This window comes from Lynx rufus, unplaced genomic scaffold (genome assembly GCF_022079265.1).
Source record: "Lynx rufus isolate CCGP_SWC_20201006 ecotype Redwood Valley unplaced genomic scaffold, mLynRuf1.p SCAF_52, whole genome shotgun sequence".
Taxonomy (NCBI): Eukaryota; Metazoa; Chordata; class Mammalia; order Carnivora; family Felidae; genus Lynx; species Lynx rufus.
In genome coordinates, this window is record NW_025814870.1 from 800,374 (window position 1) to 826,221 (window position 25,848).

At 37.9% G+C, this 25,848-nt stretch overlaps 1 protein-coding gene across 2 annotated transcripts in view; it reads right to left on the bottom strand.

Annotated features, from left to right (window-relative positions):
- TMLHE (trimethyllysine hydroxylase, epsilon) overlaps positions 1-25,848 on the bottom strand; it is an 80,614-nt gene that overhangs the window by 14,003 nt on the left and 40,763 nt on the right. Inside the window, exons 4-6 of one of the 2 annotated variants that reach the window (XM_047100730.1) lie at positions 23,805-24,084; positions 13,874-13,993; positions 9,851-10,087 (exon numbers count right to left, since the gene is read on the bottom strand). In XM_047100730.1, the coding sequence (XP_046956686.1) occupies positions 9,851-10,087; positions 13,874-13,993; positions 23,805-24,084 (637 nt within the window). The remainder of the gene's footprint in view (positions 1-9,850; positions 10,088-13,873; positions 13,994-23,804; positions 24,085-25,848) is intronic. The other variant, XM_047100731.1, reaches the window with a different exon arrangement.

Consider the following 25,848-nt stretch of genomic DNA (forward strand, 5'->3'; position numbering starts at 1 on the left):
ACTTTAGCAAGTATATAGAATAAAAGGCTAATTTAAAAAGAAATCAAAGGATTTAGGGAAGATGGCGGTGTAGGAGGACGCTGGGCTCACTGCGCGTCCTGCTGATCACTTAGATTCCACCTACACCTGCCTATATAACCCAGAAAACCGCCAGAGGATTAGCAGAATGGAGTCACCAGACCCAAGGGCAGACGAGAGGCCCACGGAAGAGGGTAGGAAGGGCGGCGAGGCGGTGCGCGCTCCACGGACTGGCGGGAGGGAGCCGGGGCGGAGGGGCGGCTCGCTGGCCAAGCAGAGTCCCTGAGTCTGGCTGGCAAAAGCGGAGGGGCCTGACGGACTGTGTTCCGACAGCAAGCGCGACTGAGCGTCTGGGAGGTCATAAGTTAACAGCTCTGCTCGGAAAGCGGGAAGGCTGGAGGACAAAGGGAGGGAGAGCTGCGGAGCCCCCGGACGACAGAGCTCAGTTTGGTGGGGAACAAAGGCGCTCGCCAGCGCCATCTCCCCCGCCCATCCCCCAGCCAAAATCCCAAAGGGAACCGGTTCCTGCCAGGGAAATTGCTTGCTCCCCGCAAATACCCAACTCTGTGCTTCTGCGGAGCCAAACCTCCGGCAGCGGATCTGACTCCCTCCGGCTGCCACAGGGCCCCTCCTGAAGTGGATCACCTAAGGAGAAGCGAGCTAAGCCTGCCCCCCCTGCCGCCGTGCACCTTGCCTACCCACCCCAGCTAATACGTCAGATCCCCAGCACCACAAGCCTGGCAGTGTGCAAATAGCCCAGACGGGCCATGCCACCCCACAGTGAATCCCGCCCCTAGGTGAGGGGAACAGAAGGCACACACCAGTCTGACTGTGGCCCCAGCGGTGGGCTGGGGGCAGACATCAGGACGGACTGCGGCCCCGCCCACCAACTCCAGTTATACACCACAGCACAGGGGAAGTGCCCTGCAGGTCCTCACCACACCAGGGACTATCCAAAATGACCAAGCGGAAGAATTCCCCTCAGAAGAATCTCCAGGAAATAACAACAGCTAATGAGCTGATCAAAAAGGATTTAAATAATATAACAGAAAGTGAATTTAGAATAATAGTCATAAAATTAATCGCTGGGCTTGAAAACAGTATACAGGACAGCAGAGAATCTCTTGCTACAGAGATCAAGGGACTAAGGAACAGTCACGAGGAGCTGAAAAACGCTTTAAATGAAATGCAAAACAAAATGCAAACCACCACGGCTCGGATGGAAGAGGCAGAGGAGAGAATAGGTGAACTAGAAGATAAAGTTATGGAAAAAGAGGAAGCTGAGAAAAAGAGAGATAAAAAAATCCAGGAGTATGAGGGGAAAATTAGAGAACTAAGTGATACACTAAAAAGAAATAATATACGCATAATTGGTATCCCAGAGGAGGAAGAGAGAGGGAAAGGTGCTGAAGGGGTACTTGAAGAAATAATAGCTGAGAACTTCCCTGAACTGGGGAAGGAAAAAGGCATTGAAATCCAAGAGGCACAGAGAACTCCCTTCAGACGTAACTTGAATCGACCTTCTGCACGACATATCATAGTGAAACTGGCAAAATACAAGGATAAAGAGAAAATTCTGAAAGCAGCAAGGGGTAAACGTGCCCTCACATATAAAGGGAGACCTATAAGACTTGTGACTGATCTCTCTTTTGAAACTTGGCAGGCCAGAAAGAATTGGCACGAGATTTTCAGTGTGCTAGACAGAAAAAATATGCAGCCGAGAATCCTTTATCCAGCAAGTCTGTCATTTAGAATAGAAGGAGAGATAAAGGTCTTCCCAAACAAACAAAAACTGAAGGAATTGGTCACCACTAAACCAGCCCTACAAGAGATCCTAAGGGGGACCCTGTGAGACAAAGTACCAGAGACATCACTACAAGCATAAAACATACAGACATCACAATGACTCTAAACCCGTATCTTTCTATAATAACACTGAATGTAAATGGATTAAATGCGCCAACCAAAAGACATAGGGTATCAGAATGGATAAAAAAACAAGACCCATCTATTTGCTGTCTACAAGAGACTCATTTTAGACCTGAGGACACCTTTAGATTCAGAGTGAGGGGATGGAGAACTATTTATCATGCTACTGGAAGCCAAAAGAAAGCTGGAGTAGCCATACTTATATCAGACAAACTAGACTTTAAATTAAAGGCTGTAACAAGAGATGAAGAAGGACATTATATAATAGTTACAGGGTCTATCCATCAGGAAGAGCTAACAATTATAAATGTCTATGCGCCGAATACCGGAGCCCCCAAATATATAAAACAATTACTCATAAACATAAGCAACCTTATTGATAAGAATGTGGTAATTGCAGGGGACTTTAACACTCCACTTACAGAAATGGATAGATCATCTAGACACACAGTCAATAAAGAAACAAGGGCCCTGAATGATACATTGGATCAGATGGACTTGACAGATCTATTTAGAACTCTGCATCCCAAAGCAACAGAATATACTTTCTTCTCGAGTGCACATGGAACATTCTCCAAGATAGATCATATACTGGGTCACAAAACAGCCCTTCATAAGTTTACAAGAATTGAAATTATACCATGCATACTTTCAGACCACAATGCTATGAAGCTTGAAATCAACCACAGGAAAAAGTCTGGAAAACCTCCAAAAGCATGGAGGTTAAAGAACACCCTACTAACGAATGAGTAGGTCAACCAGGCAATTAGAGAAGAAATTAAAAAATATATGGAAACAAACGAAAATGAAAATACAACAATCCAAACGCTTTGGGACGCAGCGAAGGCAGTCCTGAGAGGAAAATACATTGCAATCCAGGCCTATCTCAAGAAACAAGAAAAATCCCAAATACAAAATCTAACAGCACACCTAAAGGAAATAGAAGCAGAACAGCAAAGGCAGCCTAAACCCAGCAGAAGAAGAGAAATAATAAAGATCAGAGCAGAAATAAACAATATAGAATCTAAAAAAACTGTAGAACAGATCAACGAAACCAAGAGATGGTTTTTTGAAAAAATAAACAAAATTGACAAACCGCCAGCCAGGCTTCTCAAGAAGAAAAGGGAGATGACCCAAATAGATAAAATCATGAATGAAAATGGAATTATTACAACCAATCCCTCAGAGATACAAACAATTATCAGGGAATACTATGAAAAATTATATGCCAACAAATTGGACAACCTGGAAGAAATGGACAAATTCCTGAACACCCACACTCTTCCAAAACTCAATCAGGAGGAAACAGAAAGCTTGAACAGACCCATAACCAGCGAAGAAATTGAATTGGTTATCAAAAATCTCCCAACAAATAAGAGTCCAGGACCAGATGGCTTCCCAGGGGAGTTCTACCAGACATTTAAAGCAGAGATAATACCTATCCTTCTCAAGCTATTCCAAGAAATAGAAAGGGAAGGAAAACTTCCAGACTCATTCTATGAAGCCAGTATTACTTTGATTCCTAAACCAGACAGAGACCCAGTAAAAACAGAGAACTACAGGCCAATATCCCTGATGAATATGGATGCAAAAATTCTCAATAAGATACTAGCAAATCGAATTCAACAGCATATAAAAAGAATTATTCACCATGATCAAGTGGGATTCATTCCTGGGATGCAGGGCTGGTTCAACATTCGCAAATCAATCAACGTGATACATTACATTAACAAAAAAAAAGAGAAGAACCATATGATCCTGTCAATCGATGCAGAAAAGGCCTTTGACAAAATCCAGCACCCTTTCTTAATAAAAACCCTTGAGAAAGTCGGGATAGAAGGAACATACTTAAAGATCATAAAAGCCATTTATGAAAAGCCCACAGCTAACATCATCCTCAATGGGGAAAAACTGAGAGCTTTTTCCCTGAGATCAGGAACACGACAGGGATGCCCACTCTCACCGCTGTTGTTTAACATAGTGCTGGAAGTTCTAGCATCAGCAATCAGACAACAAAAGGAAATCAAAGGCATCAAAATTGGCAAAGATGAAGTCAAGCTTTCGCTTTTTGCAGATGACATGATATTATACATGGAAAACCCGATAGACTCCACCAAAAGTCTGCTAGAACTGATACATGAATTCAGCAAAGTTGCAGGATACAAAATCAATGTACAGAAATCAGTTGCATTCTTATACACTAACAACGAAGCAACAGAAAGACAGATAAAGAAACGGATCCCATTCACAATTGCACCAAGAAGCATAAAATACCTAGGAATAAATCTAACCAAAGATGTAAAGGATCTGTATGCTGAAAACTATAGAAAGCTTATGAAGGTAATTGAAGAAGATTTAAAGAAATGGAAAGACATTCCCTGCTCATGGATTGGAAAAATAAATATTGTCAAAATGTCAATACTACCCAAAGCTATCTACACATTCAATGCAATCCCAATCAAAATTGCACCAGCATTCTTCTCGAAACTAGAACAAGCAATCCTAAAATTCATATGGAACAACAAAAGGCCCCGAATAGCCAAAGGAATTTTGAAGAAGAAGACCAAAGCAGGAGGCATCACAATCCCAGACTTTAGCCTCTACTACAAAGCTGTAATCATCAAGACAGCATGGTATTGGCACAAAAACAGACACACAGACCAATGGAATAGAATAGAAACCCCAGAACTAGACCCACAAACGTATGGCCAACTCATCTTTGACAAAGCAGGAAAGAACACCCAATGGAAAAAAGACAGCCTCTTTAACAAATGGTGCTGGGAGAACTGGACAGCAACATGCAGAAGGTTGAAACTAGACCACTTTCTCACACCATTTACAAAAATAAACTCAAAATGGATAAAGGACCTAAATGTGAGACAGGAAACCATCAAAACCTTAGAGGAGAAAGCAGGAAAAGATCTCTCTGACCTCAGCCGTAGCAATCTCTTACTCGACACATCCCCAAAGACAAGGGAAATAAAAGCAAAAATGAATTACTGGGACCTTATGAAGATAAAAAGCTTCTGCACAGCAAAGGAAACAACCAACAAAACTAAAAGGCAACCAACGGAATGGGAAAAGATATTTGCAAATGACATATCGGACAAAGGGCTAGTATCTAAAATCTATAAAGAGCTCACCAAACTCCACACCCAAAAAACAAATAACCCAGTGAAGAAATGGGCAGAAAACATGAATAGACACTTCTCTAAAGAAGACATCCAGATGGCCAACAGGCACATGAAAAGATGTTCAGCGTCGCTCCTTATCAGGGAAATACAAATCAAAACCACACTCAGGTATCACTCACGCCAGTCAGAGTGGCCGAAATGAACAAATCAGGAGACTATAGATGCTGGAGAGGATGTGGAGAAACGGGAACCCTCTTGCACTGTTGGTGGGAATGCAAATTGGTGCAGCCACTCTGGAAAGCAGTGTGGAGGTTCCTCAGAAAATTAAAAATAGACCTACCCTATGACCCAGCAATAGCACTGCTAGGAATTTATCCAAGGGATACAGGAGTACTGATGCATAGGGGCACTTGTACCCCAATGTTCATAGCAGCACTCTCAACAATAGCCAAATTATGGAAAGAGCCTAAATGTCCATCAACTGATGAATGGATAAAGAAATTGTGGTTTATATACACAATGGAATACTACGTGGCAATGAGAAAAAATGAAATATGGCCTTTTGTAGCAACGTGGATGGAACTGGAGAGTGTTATGCTAAGTGAAATAAGCCATACAGAGAAAGACAGATACCATATGGTTTCACTCTTATGTGGATCCTGAGAAACTTAACAGGAACCCATGGGGGAGGGGAAGGAAAAAAAAAAAAGAGGTTAGAGTGGGAGAGAGCCAAAGCATAAGAGACTGTTAAAAACTGAGAACAAACTGAGGGTTGATGGGGGGTGGGAGGGAGGGGAGGGTGGGTGATGGGTATTGAGGAGGGCACCTTTTGGGATGAGCACTGGGTGTTGTATGGAAACCAATTTGTCAATAAATTTCATATATATAAAAAAAATAAAAAATAAAAAATAAAAAAATAAAAATAAAAATAAAAAGAAATCAATTTTTAATATAATGCAGCAGAAAATTTGAAAATAATATTAAAATTTTATTTTATAATACCATCAAAATATAAAAATACTTAGGAATAAAATTAACAAAAGAAATATAAGATCTGTATATTCAATACTACACAACACTGCTAAGAGAAATTAAAGAAGACCTAAATAAATAGAAAGATAAATCAGGTTCATGGATTGGGAGACTCAAAACTGTTAGTTTGTTAGTTATCGCCAAAATGATCTATAGATTCAAAGCAATCCCAATCATAACCCTAACAGGCTTTTTCCTAGAAATTGACAGGCTGATTTAAAAATCTGTATGGAAATATAAAGAATCTAGAACGAGGGTTGGCAAACTATGATCTGTGGGCCAAATCCAGACCACTGACCACTTTTTTAAATAATATTTATTAGAACAGTCACACTCATTCATTTATATGTTGTTTATGGCTGCTGTTGTACATCCACAACAGTATTGAGTAGTTGCAATAAAGACCATATATGTCACAAGCCTAAAATATTTACTATCTAGCCCTTTACAAAAAAAATCTGTAGACCCCCGATCTAAAATATCCACAATAATGTTAAAAAAGAACAAAGTTAACAAACATATTATCTGACTTCAAGAATTACTGTAAACTTAAAATGAAGTACTGGGACCTCATCAAAATAAAAAGCTTCTGCACAGTGAAGGAAACAATCAGCAAAACTAAAAGGCAACCAACGGAATGGGAGAAGATATTTGCAAATGACATATCAGGCAAAGGGTTAGTTTCCAAAATCTATAAAGAACTTATCAAACTCAACACCCAAAAAACAAATAATACAGTGAAGAAATGGGCAAAAGATATGAATAGACACTTCTCCAAAGAAGACATCCAGATGGCCAACCGACACGTGAAAAACTGCTCAACATCACTCATCATCAGGGAAATACAAATCAAAACTACAATGAGATACTACCTCACACCTGTCAGAATGGCTGACATTAACAACTCAGGCAACAACAGATGTTGGCGAGGATGGGGAGAAAGAGGATCTCTTTTGCACTGCTGGTGGGAATGCAAACTGGTGCAGCCACTCTGGAAAACAGTATGGAGGTTCCTCAAAAAAATTAAAAATAGAACTACCTTATGACACAGCAATTGCATTACTAGATATTTATCCAAGGGATCCAGGTATGCTGTTTTGAAGGGGCACATGCACTCTGATGTTTATAGCAGCACTATCAACAATAGCCAAAGTATGGAAGGAGCCCAAATGTTCAATGATGGATGAATGGATAAAGAAGATGTGGTATGTATATATATATATACATATTCCATTGTGTGTGTATGTATATATACATACACACACAATGGAGTATTATTCGACAATCAAAAAGAATAAAATCTTGCCATTTGCAACTATGTGGATGGAACTAGAGGGTAGTATGCTAAGCGAAATGAGACAGTCAGAGAAAGACAAATATATAACTTCACTCATATGAGGACTTTAAGATATAAAACAGATGAACATAAGGGAGGGGAAGCAAAACTAATATAAAAACAGGGAAGGGGACAAAACATAAGAGACTCTTAAATATGGAAAAAAAAACAGAGGGTTACTGGAAAGGTTCTGGGAGGGTGGATGGGCTAAATGGGTAAGGGGCATTAAGGGATCTACTCCTGAAATCATTGTTGCACTATATGCTAGCTAACTTGGATGTAAATTTTAAAAAAATAAAGAAAAAAATTAGTATAAACTTGCACTAGCTGAGACAGTGTGGAACTGTCATAAGGATCCACCAATACATAATGGAATCAAATAGAGGTCCCAGAGACAAACCCCCATTTACATGGCCATTTGATTTTTGACAGAGTTGCAAAGGCAATTCAATGAGGCTACAACACCTGGATACCTATATGTAAAAACTATGAACTTCTACCTATACCTCACCACATAGAAAAAATTAATTTGAGATAGATCACAGATTTAAATGTAAAAATAAAACTATAATACTTTTAGAAAGCATAGGAGAATGTCATCATGTCATAGGGGTAGTTAAAGATTTCTTATGCAGGTCATAGAAACAATGACTGTTAAAGAAAAAAATAATCAATTATATTTTATTAAACTTAAAATTCTCTCCCCATTAAAAGACACTGTTAAAAAATAAATAGGTAAGTTACAGCATAGAAAATAATATTCCTAAAACATATATTCAGTAAGAAATAGTGACCAGCATATATAAAGAACTCCTACAGCTCAATAATGAAAAGACAACTCAATGAAAAAATGGGCAAAAGATTTAACCAGATATTTCAGAAGATATATAAATGGCCAATAAGCACATGGAAAGATGCTCAACATCATCAGTCATCAAAAAAGTGCAAATTAAATCCCAAAGAGATAACCACCATAATGGCTAAAACTAATGGGACTGACAACAGCAAGTAGTGGCAAAGATGTGGAGCAGCTACAATCCTCATACACTGCTGATGACAATATAAAATCAAACAACTACTTTAGTAAAAGTTCTGGCAGTTACTTATGAAACTAAACACTCACCTACTCTATGACGCAGTATTCCACTTGTAGCTATTGACCTGAGTGGAATGAAGACACATATCTACAAAAATACTTTTCTATGAATGCTCATGGCAGTTTTATTCATAATAACCCCAAATTAGAAACAGCCCAGGTGTTTGTTAATAAAAGCATTTATTCTATGGTATGAATTTCTAGAACAGGCCAAACTAATCATTGGTGGCAAAAATCAAAACCATGATCTCCTCTGGGGTGGCTGTGCAGGGTTGGACTAGGAAAGAGTATAAGGGACTTTCTGCAGTGACAGGAACATTCTATATCTTGATAGGTGTTTGGTTTACATAGGTATATGCATTTGTCCAAATTCAGCAAGTGTATATTTGATATTTTAAAACATAATTTTATGTAAGTTTTATTTCAAAATTAAAAATTTGTAAACAAATATTGAACTTTACTTAAAGATATAAATGCTGAAGCATTTAGGGGGATATGTAGTCATATCTGCAATGTACTTTGAGATGCATCAAAAATGAGATTAATAGATAGATAGGCAGGCAGATAGGCAGACAGATAAGAAAACAAGCATATAGCAATACCTTCCTGGAAGAATCTAGGTGGTGGGTCTATGGGTTTTACTGTAAATGCTTACAACTTTTCTATATGTTTAAAAATGTTTCTCGTCAAATGTTGGAAAAAATACTGATTACCTGCTCACTGTTCTAAGCAACGGGGATACAAGAGATGACTAAGAGAGAGTTTTCTAGAGGAGGTTATCCGATGGCAGTGAATTAGTATTTATGCAGCTCCTATTAAAATCCAGGGGCAAAGGCAGGAGAAACAGTTTATTTTTATATTTACAACTGGGTGTGGAGGAGCAGACTGAAATGAGTGGAGATGATGGGTTCAATTTTGAATATGATGTGCTTTATGATGCTATAAGATACCTAAGTGGCACTATCTAGTAGACTGTTGGATATACAGGTCAGGGGGTTTGCATAAATGTGGGCTACAGACAAGTGTGGTCATGATGCCTTTGGGTACTCTAGCTGTTTGGTCACTGAGCACAATTTAATCACTTTTTTGATTTTAATAATGTTTTCATTTTAAAATCTAGTATTCTTTACCTGTTGGCCTATTTATTATTCCATGGGAAGTATAATAACAGAAATTGTTAATAAAGAGACTTAAAATGGCAAGATTAAAATGTGGTCAGTATAAGGATTTTAGGAATTTTCATTACATTTGAAGGCTAATAATGGGTAAGTACATTACAGTGGGGGATAGTTCTTTGGTGCTCACCTGATCAAATACAGCTCTTTATTCCATGGGTAGGTATTTAAGACGGGCCCAACCCCAATCATGTGGTTGTGACATTCGCCAACATTTTCAATATATTCATGCCTCAGTGGCACTTTGGTGAGGAGTTCAAATTCCTCAGGTGCCTTTTGAAGTACCTGATCTGCTGCATAGAATCCATCTACCAGCAGTGTCCTGCCACCTGTTCCTTCATGCTTAAGACAGTGAAACACTTGAATGCTGAAAAGGGAAAAATTAAAGTCTTCTGTTCAGTGGCAAAAAGAGAACATATCAAAATTTTAGAAAATTATATACGAAATAATTACTGAATCTACTTGTGTCATTTTCATTTCCTAACTATCTTTCCATATAGCCAGTTGTACTTTTTTGTGCTTTGAAATACTAATACTATTACAGGTTTCTTCTAAACATATTCAATATGAATTAAAGCCTATATGTGACAGACCCTGGAAATACAGACATGAATAAGATATAGTCTCTGTTTTAAAGAAGCCCGAAATTAAAAAAATATGTATCAAAAATAAACATTAAAAGAATTTTTTAAAAATCTCAAAAATAGGGGCGCCTGGGTGGCGCAGTCGGTTAAGCGTCCGACTTCAGCCAGGTCACGATCTCACGGTCCGGGAGTTCGAGCCCCGCGTCAGGCTCTGGGCTGATGGCTCAGAGCCTGGAGCCTGTTTCCGATTCTGTGTCTCTCTCTCTCTCTGCCCCTCCCCCGTTCATGCTCTGTCTCTCTCTGTCCCAAAAATAAATAAAACGTTGAAAAAAAAAATCTCAAAAATAAACATTAAAAAGTTTTTTATCTCAAAAAATAAACATTAAAAAAATTTAAAAAATAAAAAATAAAGAAGCCTGTAGTCTAGTAGGAAAAGATGAAGCATAGAAATATCAATAAGATTATGATAGGAACTATAATACAGTTATATACAAGATATAGAGGGGCCACAAAGAAAGGACATTTTTTACAAGGTATATTCAAGGAAGAGAGCAAGAAGTGTATATCAGCAGAGAACAGAGAATCACAAAAGGCTTTTAAACTGGGAAGCTCTATGGTCACATTAACATTTTTAAGACTTGATTAGGATGATAGTATGGGAGATGGACTTGTGGGAAGCAAGATGACAAAAAAATGTAGAGAACAACTTGATGACTGAAATAGACAAAAATACTGAGGGCTTGAGCTTAAAGAAAGGTGTAGAAAAGACACACCAAAGAGATACTATAGTAGATTTGATGACTAATTAAATGTGGTGGACAAAGAACAAGCAAAAATCTAGAATGACTTCAGGTTTTTCACTTGAGTAACTTGTCATATGCAAAGATGGAGAATTGTAATTGGATTATAATGAGGGAGTATGAGGGGTTGAAGTTCAGTTTAGGGGCCATGTTGAAATAGTTGAGTCATTTGTGGCTGCAAATGTTAACAGGGAAAGGAAAAGTGACTTAATGGGCTAGAAAGCTCAACTAGAATTCCCAAATTAACAAGGGGAAGACAAAATTAATAAAAATTTAGTAAAATAATAAACACAAAAGTAAATAACAAAGTAAAATAAGTAATAAATATGAATGCAGATAGAAGGAATAAAATCAAGGAGAATCTAATATAAACACAATTAAAATGAGAAAGGTCAGGGGTGCCTGGGTGGCTCAGTCGGATAAGGGTCCAACTTCGGCTCAGGTCATGATCTCACGGTTCATGAGTTCGAGCCCTGTGTCAGGCTCTGTGCTGATGGCTCAGAGCCTGGAGCCTGCTTCGGATTCTGTGTCTCCTCTCTCTCTGTGCCTTCTCCACTCATTCTCTCTCTCTCTCTCTCCTCTCTCTCTCTCTCTCAAAAATAAATAAATATTAAAAAAATCAAATGAGAGAGTTCAGTTCTGGTTTTTGAGCTTTCTGTGAAACATCTAGGTCAAGATTGTTTAGTAGCTAGTTGAAGTTATTTAACTCAGAAGAGAGGTGGATTTTGTAGTTGTCGGTAGGTGAGAGCCAAAGCCAAGATCATGGAAGAAGTCATTTAGAGAGATCATTTCAAGTAAGAAATGGACCGAGGAAAAAAAGGCAGCACAGGATGCTGAGGAAAAGTGGTCAGATATAGGAGGAAAACTAAAAAAAGAAAGGATATTTAAGAAGAGGTAGTGGTTAATGGCATTCGCCAGGGGTCAAGTAAGATGTAGACTGAAAGGTACACACTGGGTATGGCAATAAGTTTCTGGTGACTTTCGAGAGAGTAATTTTAATTGGGAGGGGGTTGGATGAACTAGCTGACTATGAATTTGAGGAATGAATGGGAAATGAAAATAAAAAGATATTGAAGGTAGATGATTCTTTTAATAAGTTTAGATGTGAAGGGGAGGAATAAGGCAGGGCTGTAACTAGAGGGAGACAGAGTCCAAAGAAGATATGAGAAGCTGATAGGAAGGATTCAATAGGTATGAAAAGGGTGAATATGTAGGAGAGAGAAATCTCCAAGGAGGCCGGAAAATATGAGATCCAGAGCAAAGGTAGCTTCAGAAAGGACAAGGCATATAACAATGTTGATGATGATGATGACAATGGCTAAAGTGATAATAATCATAGCTAGCATTTCATGACCACTTAATATGTTTCAGGCAGTATGCCAAGTGCTTTAAATACATTATGTAATTTAATCCCTGAGCAATACTAATGAATAGGTTTTATTACTAGTTTCATTTTACCAACGAGGAAACTGAGGCACAGAGAAGTTATTTGTCCAAAATCACAAAGCTAACATATGTGCCAGCTGGGATGCAGATCCAGATTTGTTGATGACATGGCCTGAACTCTCAACCACTCTTACTATACTGCTAATGTACTTGGTCCTTGTCATTGAATAGAAAGGGTTAAATTAAAGGCACAGACAACTAACTGCTTATCTTTGGTAGTGAGTTGCTCAAATTTGAGAAAAGGGTTTTTCAGTATTTGAATGTCAACCTCTGTCTAGTTGTTTCTCATCCCATTTCCTCTTTCTTCCTTCTGCACCCCCTAGAATGAGGATGCAGGCTGTTGGGATCTTCATATATTGATAACATTGACAAGGACCCTCTAAAAGCTGCTTTATTCTTCCTCTCCTGAACCAAATATTCTTAAGTTCCAAACTCTTTAAGAAAATCTATGTAGCCACAATCAATTGCATATTATCACCCGCTCATATGCTCTTTATAAATGCATATGTACACTCACTTTAGTAGTATCTTTGTGCCTCAGGCTTATCATCTATATATGCAGGAGCAAGATCAATAACAACAAAATAACTACAAAGTTACCTCTAATAAGTGGCAAATAGTAGATAAGTTCAGTATGGTATTTATTCATCATGTCACATAATTATCATTTTATTTCTGTGGTGAGAACATTTAAGATCTACTCTCTGTTAGCTACAATGATAATCAGATTACAATATATAACCACTATACACTTTAAATGTATATAATGTTTTATATCAGCTATTAATTTATATAATGTTTTATGTCAACTATATATCAATAAAGGGGAAAAAGTATGGTATATCTTTGGCTCAGCAACTTCTGGTTCTATGTGAAAAAATTTTCATTAATTCCTCCTCTGCACCTTCTTATAAATTGGATTCAAATTCCTGTTAACACCACCCAAAGCAGCTGTGTCTAGAATATTGACCTCTTTGCAATATAACTAAATATAAGAAAACTGTGCAATTCCAAAATTAATGGTTAGGCAATACTTTTTTATGTTATTTGTAATTACTTTGACAAAATGCAAATTAAGCAAAATTAAGATCCACTTATGTAGTAAGGTGTATTTTCAATCATTTCAAAAAACTTATTCTTGTAAGTTCTAAGACTGAGCAAGGGTATTTAAAAATGACCATGTTGCTAAGAGAACAAAAAGAAATAGTCATAAACGTCAGCAGCAGATATGATATTGGTTCAAATAGAATGGAAAATGATTAAGAAATTATTCAAGACCATCACATGTAAAGATCCTAATATGGAAAATTCGAATCCACTTACCCACAGGGCTCCTGAAAATAGGCAGTGTCAGTGTGTCGATCCAAAGCCAGCTTGGTGTATGCAGTGTCACCCCTGGAGAAGTCTGAAGTGAAATACCACATCCTCCCATAGATGGTTTCTCTGTCAGATGAAATGAAGAAAGATTTTTAACCATTTGAAATTTTTAATTTTGTCTTTTACAACTCTAATAACTTCTTTAGTTATTCACAAATAACATTAGTTTTTTGGCTCCAGATTTCTGTCCGTAAGGTGTAGATGACCTTTGAACACACCACCAGTCTTAACAATTCTGTAACTGATTAATATTTTAGGAAGTTGGGGGGAAAACTGAAAGAACAGTTGATCCTTGACCAACACAGGTTTGAACTGCATGGATCCACTCGTACATGGATGTTTTTTCAATAAATACATTATTGTAAATATATTTTCTCTTCCTTATGGTTTTCTTTTTTTTTTTTCAAAAAATTTCTTAATGTTTATTTATTTTTGAGAAAGAGAGAGTGCAAGTGGGGAAGGAGCAGACAGAGAGGGAGACACAGAATCTGAAGCAGGCTCCAGGCTCTGAGCTGTCAGCATAGAGCCTGACGCGGGGCTCAAACCCATGAACTGTGAGATCATGACCTGAGCCAAAGTCGGATGCTTAACCAAATGAGCCACCCAAGCTCCCCATGATTTTCTTATTAACATTTTATTTTCTCTAGCTTCCTTTATTGTAAGAATACAGTATATAATACGTATAACATATAGAATACGTGTTAATTGTTATTGGTAAAGCTTCGGGTCAACAGTAGGCTATTAGCAGTTAAGTTTTTGGGGAGTCAAAAAGTTATACATGAATTTTCAACATGTGGTGTGGGTGGGGGGTCAGTTCCCCTAAGCCCCCGCATTGTTGAAGGGTCAACTGTATATTGTTGTTTCAAAGCTTAGGGAACCATTCCTCTTTGTTTATATGCCTACTTTTAATAGCTTTCACATTCAAGGTTCTTTCCTATGCTCACTTTCCTTACATAGAAAAAGATGTCTTTATGCAGATGCTTTTAGAAGTGGTTAATGTAGGTCCTCACCCATCTTTTGGACAGGGAGGAATAAGAAAAAGAGAAGATAGTTTCTGTTAGCAAGTATTTAGTGAGATGCTGTATCACTGTTGCTGTATCTTTCCTTGAGATATACATCATGGGTTTTGATTTTACAATTATTTTCCTGGTGGCTCACATCTGACCAAAGGTCACTTTAATTCTTTACTTTTCAGTGTTCATCTTATTTTCTGAACCCTCAAAGGCCAAACAGGAAACATCCTTTCTCATGGACTATAATCCCTAAAGCCCTCTCAATTTATTTACAGCACAGGTTCATTACTTGAAAGTTCTTAAAATGTGTTTATAACTAAATGGTTCAAAATGTTGATTATGCTGTACAAGGATAGGGCAAATGATCCAGCACACTATCTGCTACATAATGAGCTATATCTAGCCCTTATCAAGTAAAAGGAAAGTACTAATTATAACAAAGTATGTTTACATCACATTTAATACTACACAAGATCAATCCAAGTACTACATAGAAATGCAGACTGGCAAGTGGAAACAACACTGTATTTAGGATCAGGAAGCCTGACCTATCTGAATTCTAGTATTTTTTAATTAATTACTGAATTGTTATTAGTGAACATATTCTGGTAGCACTGTTATATATACATCACACTATTTTTTTAATTTTTAAATTAAAAATTAAATTAAAAATTTAAATTTAAATTTAATTTAAATTCCAGTTGGTTAACATACAGTGTAATATTAGTTTTAGGTGTACACTAGAGTGATTCAACACTTCCATACAACACCCACAGCTCATCATGACAAGTGAACTCCTTAATCGCCACCACCTATTTAACCCTTCCCCCTTCACCTCCCGTCTGGTAACCATCAGTTTGTTCTCTAGAGTTTTTTTCTTCGTTTGCCTCTCTCTCTTTTTACACCTTTGCTCATTCGTCTTGTTTCTTAAATTCCACATATAAGTAAAGTCATATGGCATTTGTCTTTCTCTGACTGACTTATGTAGCTTAGTATTACACTCTCTAATTCCATGCATGTCATTACAAATGGCAGGATTTCATTCTTTTTTTTTAATTTAAATTCAAGTTAACATACAGTGTAGTCTTGGCTTCAGGAGTAGAACCCAGTGATTCATCACTTGCATATGACACCCAGTGCTCATCCCAAAAAGGGCCCTCCTTAATGCCCATCATCCATTTAACCCATCCCTCCACCCACCTCCCCTCCACCAACCCTCAGTTTGTTCTCTATAGTTAAGCGTGTATTTCTTGGCTTGCCTATCTTTTCCCCCTATGTTCACCTGTTTTGTTTCTTAAATTCCACGTATGAGTTAAATCATATGGTATCTTTCTCTGACTTATTTCGTTTAGCATAAAACACTCTAGCCCCATCCATGTCATTGCAAATGGCAAGATTTCATTCTTTCTGATGGCTGAGTAATATCCCATTGTATGTACATACCACATTGTTATCCATTCATAAGTTGATGGACATTTGGGGTCTTTCCATAATTTGGCTATATTGGTAATGCTGTTATAAACATCAGGGTGCATGTGTCCCTTTGAGTCAGTATTTTTGTGTCCTTTGGGTAAATACCTAGCAGTGCAATTCCTGGGTCATAGGGTAGTTCTATTTTTAATTTTTTTGAGGAACCTCTATACTGTTTTCCAGAGTGCCTGTACCAGTTTGCATTCCCACCAACAGTGCAAAAGGGTTCTCCTTTCTCTGTATTCTCACCAACATTTGTTGTTTCATGTGTTGTTAGTTTCATCCATTCATTCCAACAGATGTGAGGTGATATCTCATTGTAGTTTTGATTTGCATTTCCCTGTTGATAAGTGATGTTGAGCAACTTTTCAAGTCTCTGTTAGCCAGCTGCACGTTTGCTTTGGAAAAATGTCTACTCATGTCTTCTGCCCATTTCTTGACAAGATTATTTGGTTTTTGTGTGTTGAGTTTGATAAGTTCTTTCTACATTTTTGACACTAACCCCTGATCAGAAATGCCATTTGCAAATATCTTGTCCCATTCTGAACACTGCCTTTTAGTTTTGTTGATCATTTCCTTCACTGTGCAGAAGCTTTTTATCTTGATGAAGTCACAATAGTTCATTTTTGCTTTCATTTCCCTTGCCTCTGGAGACATGTCTAGTAAGAAGTTCCTATGGCTGAGGTCAAAGAAGTTGCTGCCTCTGTTCTTCTGTAGGATTTTGATGGTTTTCCTGTCTTACATTGAAGTCTTTCATCTATTTTGAATTTATTTTTGTGTATGGTATAAGAAAGTGGTCCAGTTTTATTCTTCTGCATGTTGCCGTCCAGTTTGCCCAACACTATTTGTTGAAGAGACTTTTTCTCATCTTTCCTGCTTTGTTGAAGATTAATTGACCATAGAGATGTGGGTTACTTTCTGGGTTTTGTATTCTGTTCTATTGACCTATGTGTTTGTTTTTGTGCCATTACTATACTGTCATGATCACCACAGCTTTGTAATAGAACTTGAAGCCCAGAATTATGATGCCTCCAGCTTTGCTTTTCTTTTTTAAGACTGCTTTCTAATCCCAATAGCTTTGGCTATTTGGGATCTTTTGTGGTTCCATAAAAATTTTAGGATTGTTTGTTCTAGCTCTGTGAAAGATGCTAGTGGTATTTTGATAGGGATTGCATTAAAGGTGTATAATATAGACATTTTAACAATATTTGTTCTTCCAATCCTTAAGCATGGAATGTTTTTCCATTTCTTTGTGTCATCTTCAATTTCTTTCACCAGTGTTTCCTAGTTTTCAGAATAGAGATCTTTTACCTCTTTGGGTAGGCTTATTCCTAGGTATCTTACCTTTTTTGTGTGCAATTTTAAATGGGATTGATTCCTTGATTTCTCTTTCTGTTGCTTCATTATTGGAGTATAGAAATGTAACACATTTCTGTATGTTGATTTTATATCCTGTCACTTTACTGAACTTGTGTATCAGTTTTAGCAAATTTTTTGGTGGAATCTTCTGGGTTTTCTATAATAGAGTATCAGGTCATCTGCAAATAGTGAAAGTTTGACTTCTTCCTTGTCTATTTGGATGCCTTTTATTTTTTTATGTTTTCTGATTGCTGAAGCTAAGACTTCCAGTATTATGTTAAGTAACAGTGGTGAGATTGGACATACCTATCTTGTTCCTGACCATAGAGGAAAAGCTCTCAGTTTTTCCCTATTGACGATATTTGCTCTGGGTTTTTCATATATGGCTTTTATTATGTTGATGTATGTTCCCTCTATCCCTACTTTGTTGAGGGTTTTTTTTTTTTATTTATCATGAATGGATGTTGTATTTTGTCAAATGCTTTCTCTGCATCTAATGAGAGGGTCATATGGTTCTTATCCTATCTTTTATTAATGTGGTGTCACGTTCATTTATTTGTAAACATTGAACCACCCCTGAAGCCTAGGCATAAATCCCACTTGACCATGGTGAATGATTCTTTTAATGTACTGTAGGATTCGATTTGCTAGTAGTTTGTTGAGAATTTTTGCATCCATATTCATCAGGGAAATTTGCCTGTAGTTCTGTTTTTTAGTGGAGTCTTTGGTTTTGGAATCAGGGTAATGCTGGTCTTACAGAATGAGTTTGGAAGTTTTCCTTCCATTGCTATCTCTTGGAACAGTTTGAAAAGAATAGGTTTTAACCCTTCTTTAAATGAATGTTAGATTTCACCCGTGAAGCCATCTGGCCCTGGACTTTTGTTTGTTGGGAGATTTATTACTGATTCAATTTCTTTTCTGATTATCAGTCTGTTCAAGTTTTCTATTTCTTCCTGTTTCAGTTTTGGTTGTTTATGTTTCTAGGAATTAATCCATTTCTTACAGGTTGTCCAATTTGTTGGCATATGGTTTTTCATAATATTTTCTTATAATTGTATTTATGTAGTGTTGGTTGTTATTTCTCCTCCCTAATTTTGATTTAATTTATTTGAGACCAATCTATTTTCTTTTGATAAGACTCGCTAAGTGTGGGGAATAAGTTTTGGAATTCCCTGAGCTTGTGCCAATGGGTTAACAAGGCTTACAACGAAAGCATCCAAGATTAGGCAAATAGGGCGAAAGTGCTCCCAGCATAGAACAAAACAGAAAGCTGCTGTCACAGGACTTAAGGTCCAGAATAGGTAAACAGGTAAACAGGGCTATAGACTGCAGCACAGTGAAATTGCCCAGAGCGGAGCTAATTAGCAAAAGAAAAGTGCCTTGTTGATCCTAAGGTAGCCTGCTCTATCTCTCTTATCCCGTAGGCAAGCTAAGATAAACAGACGTGGCGCCTTGTGCCTGCTGTAAACCATCTGCTTGGCACCGTGAGTTTGTTTTGTATTGACCCAAACCCCTAACACTGCACATCTTCGAAACCCCTTTTCTATCACACACGAGTTAATGTTTACTGTTTCATTGTCTCTTTCTGCACGTCCATCACGTTTGTAAGCCTTCTGATCCTAATAAAAACTGAGCAAGGACCCTTATTCGAGGCTCTTGTCACCTCCCGGACATTAGCCTCTCTCATATTCAATTCTGCATCCACTCTCTTGCTGGACAAGAGAGAACTCCAGACTCAAAGTCTGCAACAGCTAGGGGGTTATCAATTTTATTAATTTTTTCAAAAAATCAGCTCCTGGTTTCACTGATCTGTTCTACTGTTTTGTTTTGTTTTTTAGTTTCTATATCATTTATTTCTGGTCTAATATTTATTATGTCCCTTTATCTGCTGGCTTTAGGCTTCATTTGTTGTTGTTTTATTGCTGCTTTAGGTGTAAGTTTAGGTTGTTTGAGATTTTTCTTGCTTCTTGATGTAGGCTTGTATTGCTATATATTTCCTTCTTAGGACCACTTTTGCTGAGTTCCAAAGATTTTAGAGCATCATGTTTTCATTTGTTTCCATGTATTTTTAAATTTCTTCTTTGATTTCCTGATTAACCCACTCATTGTTTAGTAGCATGCTGTTTAACCCTCATGTGTTTGTGGTCTTTCCAATTTTTTTCTTGTGGCTGACTTCAAGTTTCATAGTGTTGTGGTCATAAAACATACATGGTATGATAAAAGTCTTTTTGTACTTGTTGAGGTCTGTTTTTTGACCTAGTAAGTGGTCTATTCTGGAGAATGTCCCATGTGCATTTGAAAAAACTGTATTGTGCTGCTTTGGGATGAAATGTTCTGAATATATCTATTAAGTCCATCTGGTCCAGTGTATCATTCAAAGCCATTGTTTCCTTGTTTATTTTTTGCTTAATTTGTCCATTGGTGTAAGTGGGGTGTTAAAGTCCCCTACTATTATTGTATTATTATCAATTAGTTCCTTTATATATGCTATTGTTTATATATTTGCATGCTTCAAGTTGGGGGCATAAATATTTATGATTGTTATATCTTTCTATGGGATAGTCACCTTTATTTTGATATAGTGCCCTTCTTCATTTCTTCTTACAAAGACTTGTTTAAAATCAAGTTTGCCTCATATAAGTTTGGCTATTATGGCTTTCTTTTGATGTCCATTGGCATGATAAATATTTCTCATGTTCAATCTGCAGATGTCTTTAGGTCTAAAATGAATCTCTTATATGTAGCATGCAGATGTGTCTTCTTTTTTTTATCCATTCTGACACCCTATGTCTTTTGATTGGAGTGTTTAGTCCACTTACATTCAGAGTGATTACTTATAGATCTGTACTCAATACCATTTTATTACTTGCTTTGTCATTGTGGAGATTTTCTTTTATCCTTTGTTGTCCTTGTCAATTTTGTTCTCTCCTTTCCACTCAAAGAGCCCCCTTTAATATTTCTTGCAGGGTTGGTTTAATGATCACAAACTCCTTTAGTTTTTGTTTGTCTGGGAAAGTCTTTATCTCTCCTCATATTCTGAATGATAGCCTTGCTGGATAGAGTATTCTTGGCTGCAGGTTTTTCCCATTCAGTACTTTGAACAAATCATGCCATTCCCTCTGGCCTGCCAAATTTCTGTTGAGAAATCTCCAGCTAGCCTTATGGGTCTTCCCTTATAAGTTAGGGACTTCTTTTGTCTTGCTGCTTTTGGGATTTTTTTATCACTATATTTTGCAAATTTAACTACAATATATCTTGCTGGCCTGCTTTTTTTTTTCATTTTTATGGGAGTTCTCCGTGCCTCCTGATTCTGGATGTCTCTTTCCTTCTCCAGATTAGGGAAGTGTTCAGCCATTATTTCCTCAAATAAATCTTCCCCCTTTCTCTCTCTTCTTCTGGGACTCCTATGATACAAATATTATTACATTTAATGGAGTCACTGAGTTCCCTAAGTCTATTCTTGTGATCCATCACTCTTCTCTCTTTTGTTCAAATTCATTATTTTCCATAATTCTATCTTGTATATTACTTATTCATTCTTCTGCTTCTTCCATCCTTGTGGTCATTACAACCAGTTGGTTTTGAATCTCAGTTATCACATTTTTCATTTCTGATGAATTGTTTTTTAACTCTTTTATTTTGTGGTAAGGGTCTCCCTGATGTCTCCCATACTTTTCCAACCAGCAAGTATCTTTATGATTGTTGCTTTAAATTCTCCATCAGGCATATTAAATTATGTCTGTCTGTTTCAATTAGACCCCTGGCCATGACCTCTTCTTGTTCTTTCTTTGGAGATGAATTCTTGTCTTGGCATTCTGTCTAGGTCTCTGTCTTCTTCTTTGTGTTAGAAAAGTCTGTTAGTTTCTGCTCCTGAGTGTAAATGGCTGTATGAAGAGGTCATATAGCATCCAGAGCCTGGTGCTTTAGGGAGTGTCTTTGATGTGTGTTGTGTGATTCTGCTGCTGTGTTTTGGCTGCTCTATCCCTCAGGTCAGTTCCTGCAGAGGCTCTTCTTGCATGCAGTGGGGAGTGTTTGCACCTTAGCCAAAGTGTGGTGCATTTTAACTAGGTGTGCTCTGGTCTGCTTGTTAAAAGGGACCTGATGCTACTTCCACTAGAACTGAAGCCTTGAACAACTCTCTGGTTGGGAGACATGGTGTCGGCAGGGGTTTGTGCTGATCTTCTGGGGGAAGGGGCCTGCTGTGCTGATCCTAGGCACGCTTGCCTGAGAAAAGCAGTACCAGCAGCACAAAGTGTGACTTCGTGTAAGCAGGTTAGTCAGTTTGTGTTGGCACTGTGCTGTTTTCCTGAAGTTGGTTTATGCTGAGAGGCGAGGGAGGAAAATTGTGCCAGCCCGCTCCTTTGTCCCTGTAGAAGGGAGTCCATGCTTCCTGCTCTGAGAAAAGCACCCCCAGAGGAGCAAATAATTTTCCGTTGTGTGTCCTATGTGTTTTTCAGATCACCGTTTTAACACTGTCTCTGAGTCATATGCCTGCTTGGAGCAGCACAGTATACTCTGGGATCTATCTCAGCCAAGCCTGCTGACTTTTAGAACTCCAAAATTTAGGGACCTGCTGTGGCAGGGGCCTGTGCTGGTCCTCTGGAAAAGGGTTTTGCCACACTGAAATGGATACAGTTTGACATGGAAGGGTAGGTGTACCAGAGCATGTGGGTGTGGGATTTGGAGCAAGAAGGCTAAACAGCTAATTTCCCGGTTAGCTACCCTCTGCAGGTATCTCTATGCCTATGCCGAGGGGTGGGAGAGGAAAATGGTGTCGTCTTTTGTCCTCAGAAAGGCAATGTCACCTCTCACAGATGTGCTCCAAGAAGAGCGAATAGTCTCTTCTCGTGTGCCTTACTTAGTAGTTCCTCATATCGAGCCATCTATCCCCAGGTTGTTTGCCTGCCTTCTCTCTAGGAGTCAGGCAGTGTCCTCAGGTTTCTATCCCAGTCAAGTCTGGGGACCTCTAAAATTCCAGTCTTTGAGCCCCATTGGTTGCAAAAACTCATGAAAATCAGCCCCTCTTGTTTTCCCAGCCAATGGCTGTGCAGAAGTGATCTCCTTGTGCTTATCCCTGTCTGCTCCACTCTCTCTCACATTTCTCTGCAACCAGGGCTCTCTTCCTCCCACAGCACCTACAGTACGTTTCTCCCCCAAATTGCGTCTCTGCACTTCCTACCTTCCTTGATGTGGCCTCTTCTCTCCCTCTAGTTGTGGTTTGTTCTATCACTCCTCAGGTCAATTTCTTGGGTATTAAGAATGATTTGATAGTTATCTATCTGTGTTCGAGGGACAAGGCAAAGCTAGGGTCCTCCCAGTACACCACCATCTCAGCTCTACCCCAAATCCCAGTTCTACTACCTACTAGCAGAACAATACTGGGCAAGCCACCTACTTAATATATGTGGGTCTCAAGTGGCTCAGCAGAACAGGAGATAAAATATACACTTATCATGATTTCTATAATGACCAAAAGAAAATAATGGTGTAAATTTGTTGGTTACGTGCTATATTGTGTAAGGCAGTATTATTAACAACTAGTCTCTGAATCAAGCCTTAGCAATCATAGTAGGTCAAAACTGGATGATCTTTAGACACCATTTTATTCAATCCTCTAATTGTTCAGATGGGAAAATCAAGGCCAAGGGGGTAGAGGTGGAGGTGGAGGGTACAGGTGTGAGTGTAATGGAGTTGCCTATGTTCACACAATCCCCTGATGGTGGAACTCAGAATACTACCTGATTCTCTTTATTCAAAGTTAGTCCTCCTCCTAGTGTACAATGGTACCTGTCACTATGAGGACCACTAAGCTGAAAAATTTTACAGTGACTTTGAAGTCTTCATCATATTTAACATGTAAGTGTCTTTAGAAATTAGAAATCTAGGCCTCAAATAAAGCACTATAAATGGGAATCACTTTATTCAGACCACAAAATATTCATGATTAAAAACAAGGTGACCATACCCTGTTGTTATTTTACTGGTATTAATGCTCTGGAAATTATTACTATAGATATTAGAAACTAATAAGTTACCTGATCAAGCTGATCCTTTCAGCCAACTTCTCTGTGTGTTCTTGAGTGGGAGGGACATTTTCTACAAATGCAATTCCATACAGCAGAAAATTTTGCAGAAAGTTCTTTAATCCATCATTTGTTTCTAGGAAGCTCTGGAAATCTACAGATGGAACTTGGGCTTGCTGGTAGATTTCAGCATTCCATAAGATTCTAGGCTGGATGACCTTTTGTTTCTGCCCTTCATAGCTGTTTTTCACCAGCCAATCCAAATCATATTTAGTCACATGACCATCTGGCCCTTTTAAGGGAAAAATAAAAGACATTAAAATAATAGTTATAAGTACTGCCAATAATTTACTGGTTAAGAATGTTATTTTTAGCAACCAATTACCCAGTGCTATATTGTTTATGGAACAAAATTAAAACAAGTGCCTAGAATGTTCCTGAGAACAGAAATATTTGTAGGTTGAGTAGTATGAATTAATAAGTGAATGAATGAACAAATACATCTTACCAACTAGAATGGACTAAATGAATTAGGGTAGTTTGACCTAATGATATGACATCAATATAACAGGATAATGATTTCATAAGTGACTTTGCCCACTGTGTCAAAAAAAACCCCAAAAAGTAAAAAAAAAATCCCCCCCCAAATGCTTTAGAAAATCTTCAGGATATGCAAAGGGTACAGCAAGGGGAGTAAAAGGCTTTGCTGGCATCTTATCTTTTCTCTTACTTCTTTTTACTTCTCTTTCTGTCTCTGTTTCTCTCTGTTTGGCTTCCCACCCCATGACAATAAAAGTATCATAAAGAATTTGTAAAGCATAAAACATATGAGAAAGATTTTAAAAATTACCTATATTTACCATTCTACCATGCAGATGAAACCACTGTTAACAGCCCGGCATCATTCCTTCCACTTTTTCCCCATGTACCCTGCCTTTGTAACTTAATATTTTAAGAGTGATTTTATCAATAAAAATTTAAATCTTTGGGGCACCTGGGTAGCTCAGTCAGTTGAGCATCCAGCTCTTGATTTCGGCTCAGGACATGATCTCATTCATGCTAATGGGATCGATCCCACGACAGACTCTGTGCTGGCAGTGTGCAGACTACTTGGGATTCTCTCTCTCTTCCCCTCCTTTGCTTGTGCTCTCTCTTTCTCACAAAATAAATGAATAAACATTTTAAAATTTTTATATCTTCATCCTATGATTGTTTCATAAATTCATAGACTCTTAACTATAGAGAGGAAACTGATGGTTCCCAGAAGGGAGGTGGGTGGAGGGATGGGTGAAATAGGTCATGGGGATTAAGAGGGCACTTGTGATGAGCACCGGGTGTTTTATGGAAGCGCTGAATCACTAAATTCTACACCAGAAACTAATATTACACTTTTATGTGAACTAACTGGGATAAAAATAAAACTTAAAAAATGAAATCTTCATAAAAATTCTTATAATTTGCAGAATATGGACTACCAAGATTTACCTAACCAATTTTCTCTGGAGCATGTAGGGTTTTTTTCTTTCATTTCCTTATTATTTAATAGTGACATCCTTGTTTATAATTCTGATAATTTTCTTAAAATAGGAACACAGAAGGTGGAATTGTTAAATCTGAAGATCTAAACTTTTACGAGTCTTGATGCATTTAAGTTACTTTATTAGAAAGTCTACCAATTTCAGAGTGCCTGGGTGGCTTAGTCAGTTAAGCGTCCAACTCTTTATTTTGGCTCAGGTTATGATCTTACAGTTTGTGAGATTAAGCCCTGCATTGGGCCCTGCACTGACAGTGTGGTGCCTGCTTGTGATTCTCTCTCTCTCTGTCTCTCTCTGCCCCTGCCCTGCTCCTGCTCTTTCTTTCTCAAAATAAATATTTAAAAAATGTTCCCACGGTATTTTTAAAAAGTATACCAATTTCCATTCTCTACAGCAATATATATGTACCTATCAAAATAGAGTATGCTTATTTTTTAAAGATAGTTTTTCCAATTTGGTAGGTAAAGCTCTTATTGTAATAATTTTAATTTATTCATTTACTAATAAGGCTAATAACATTT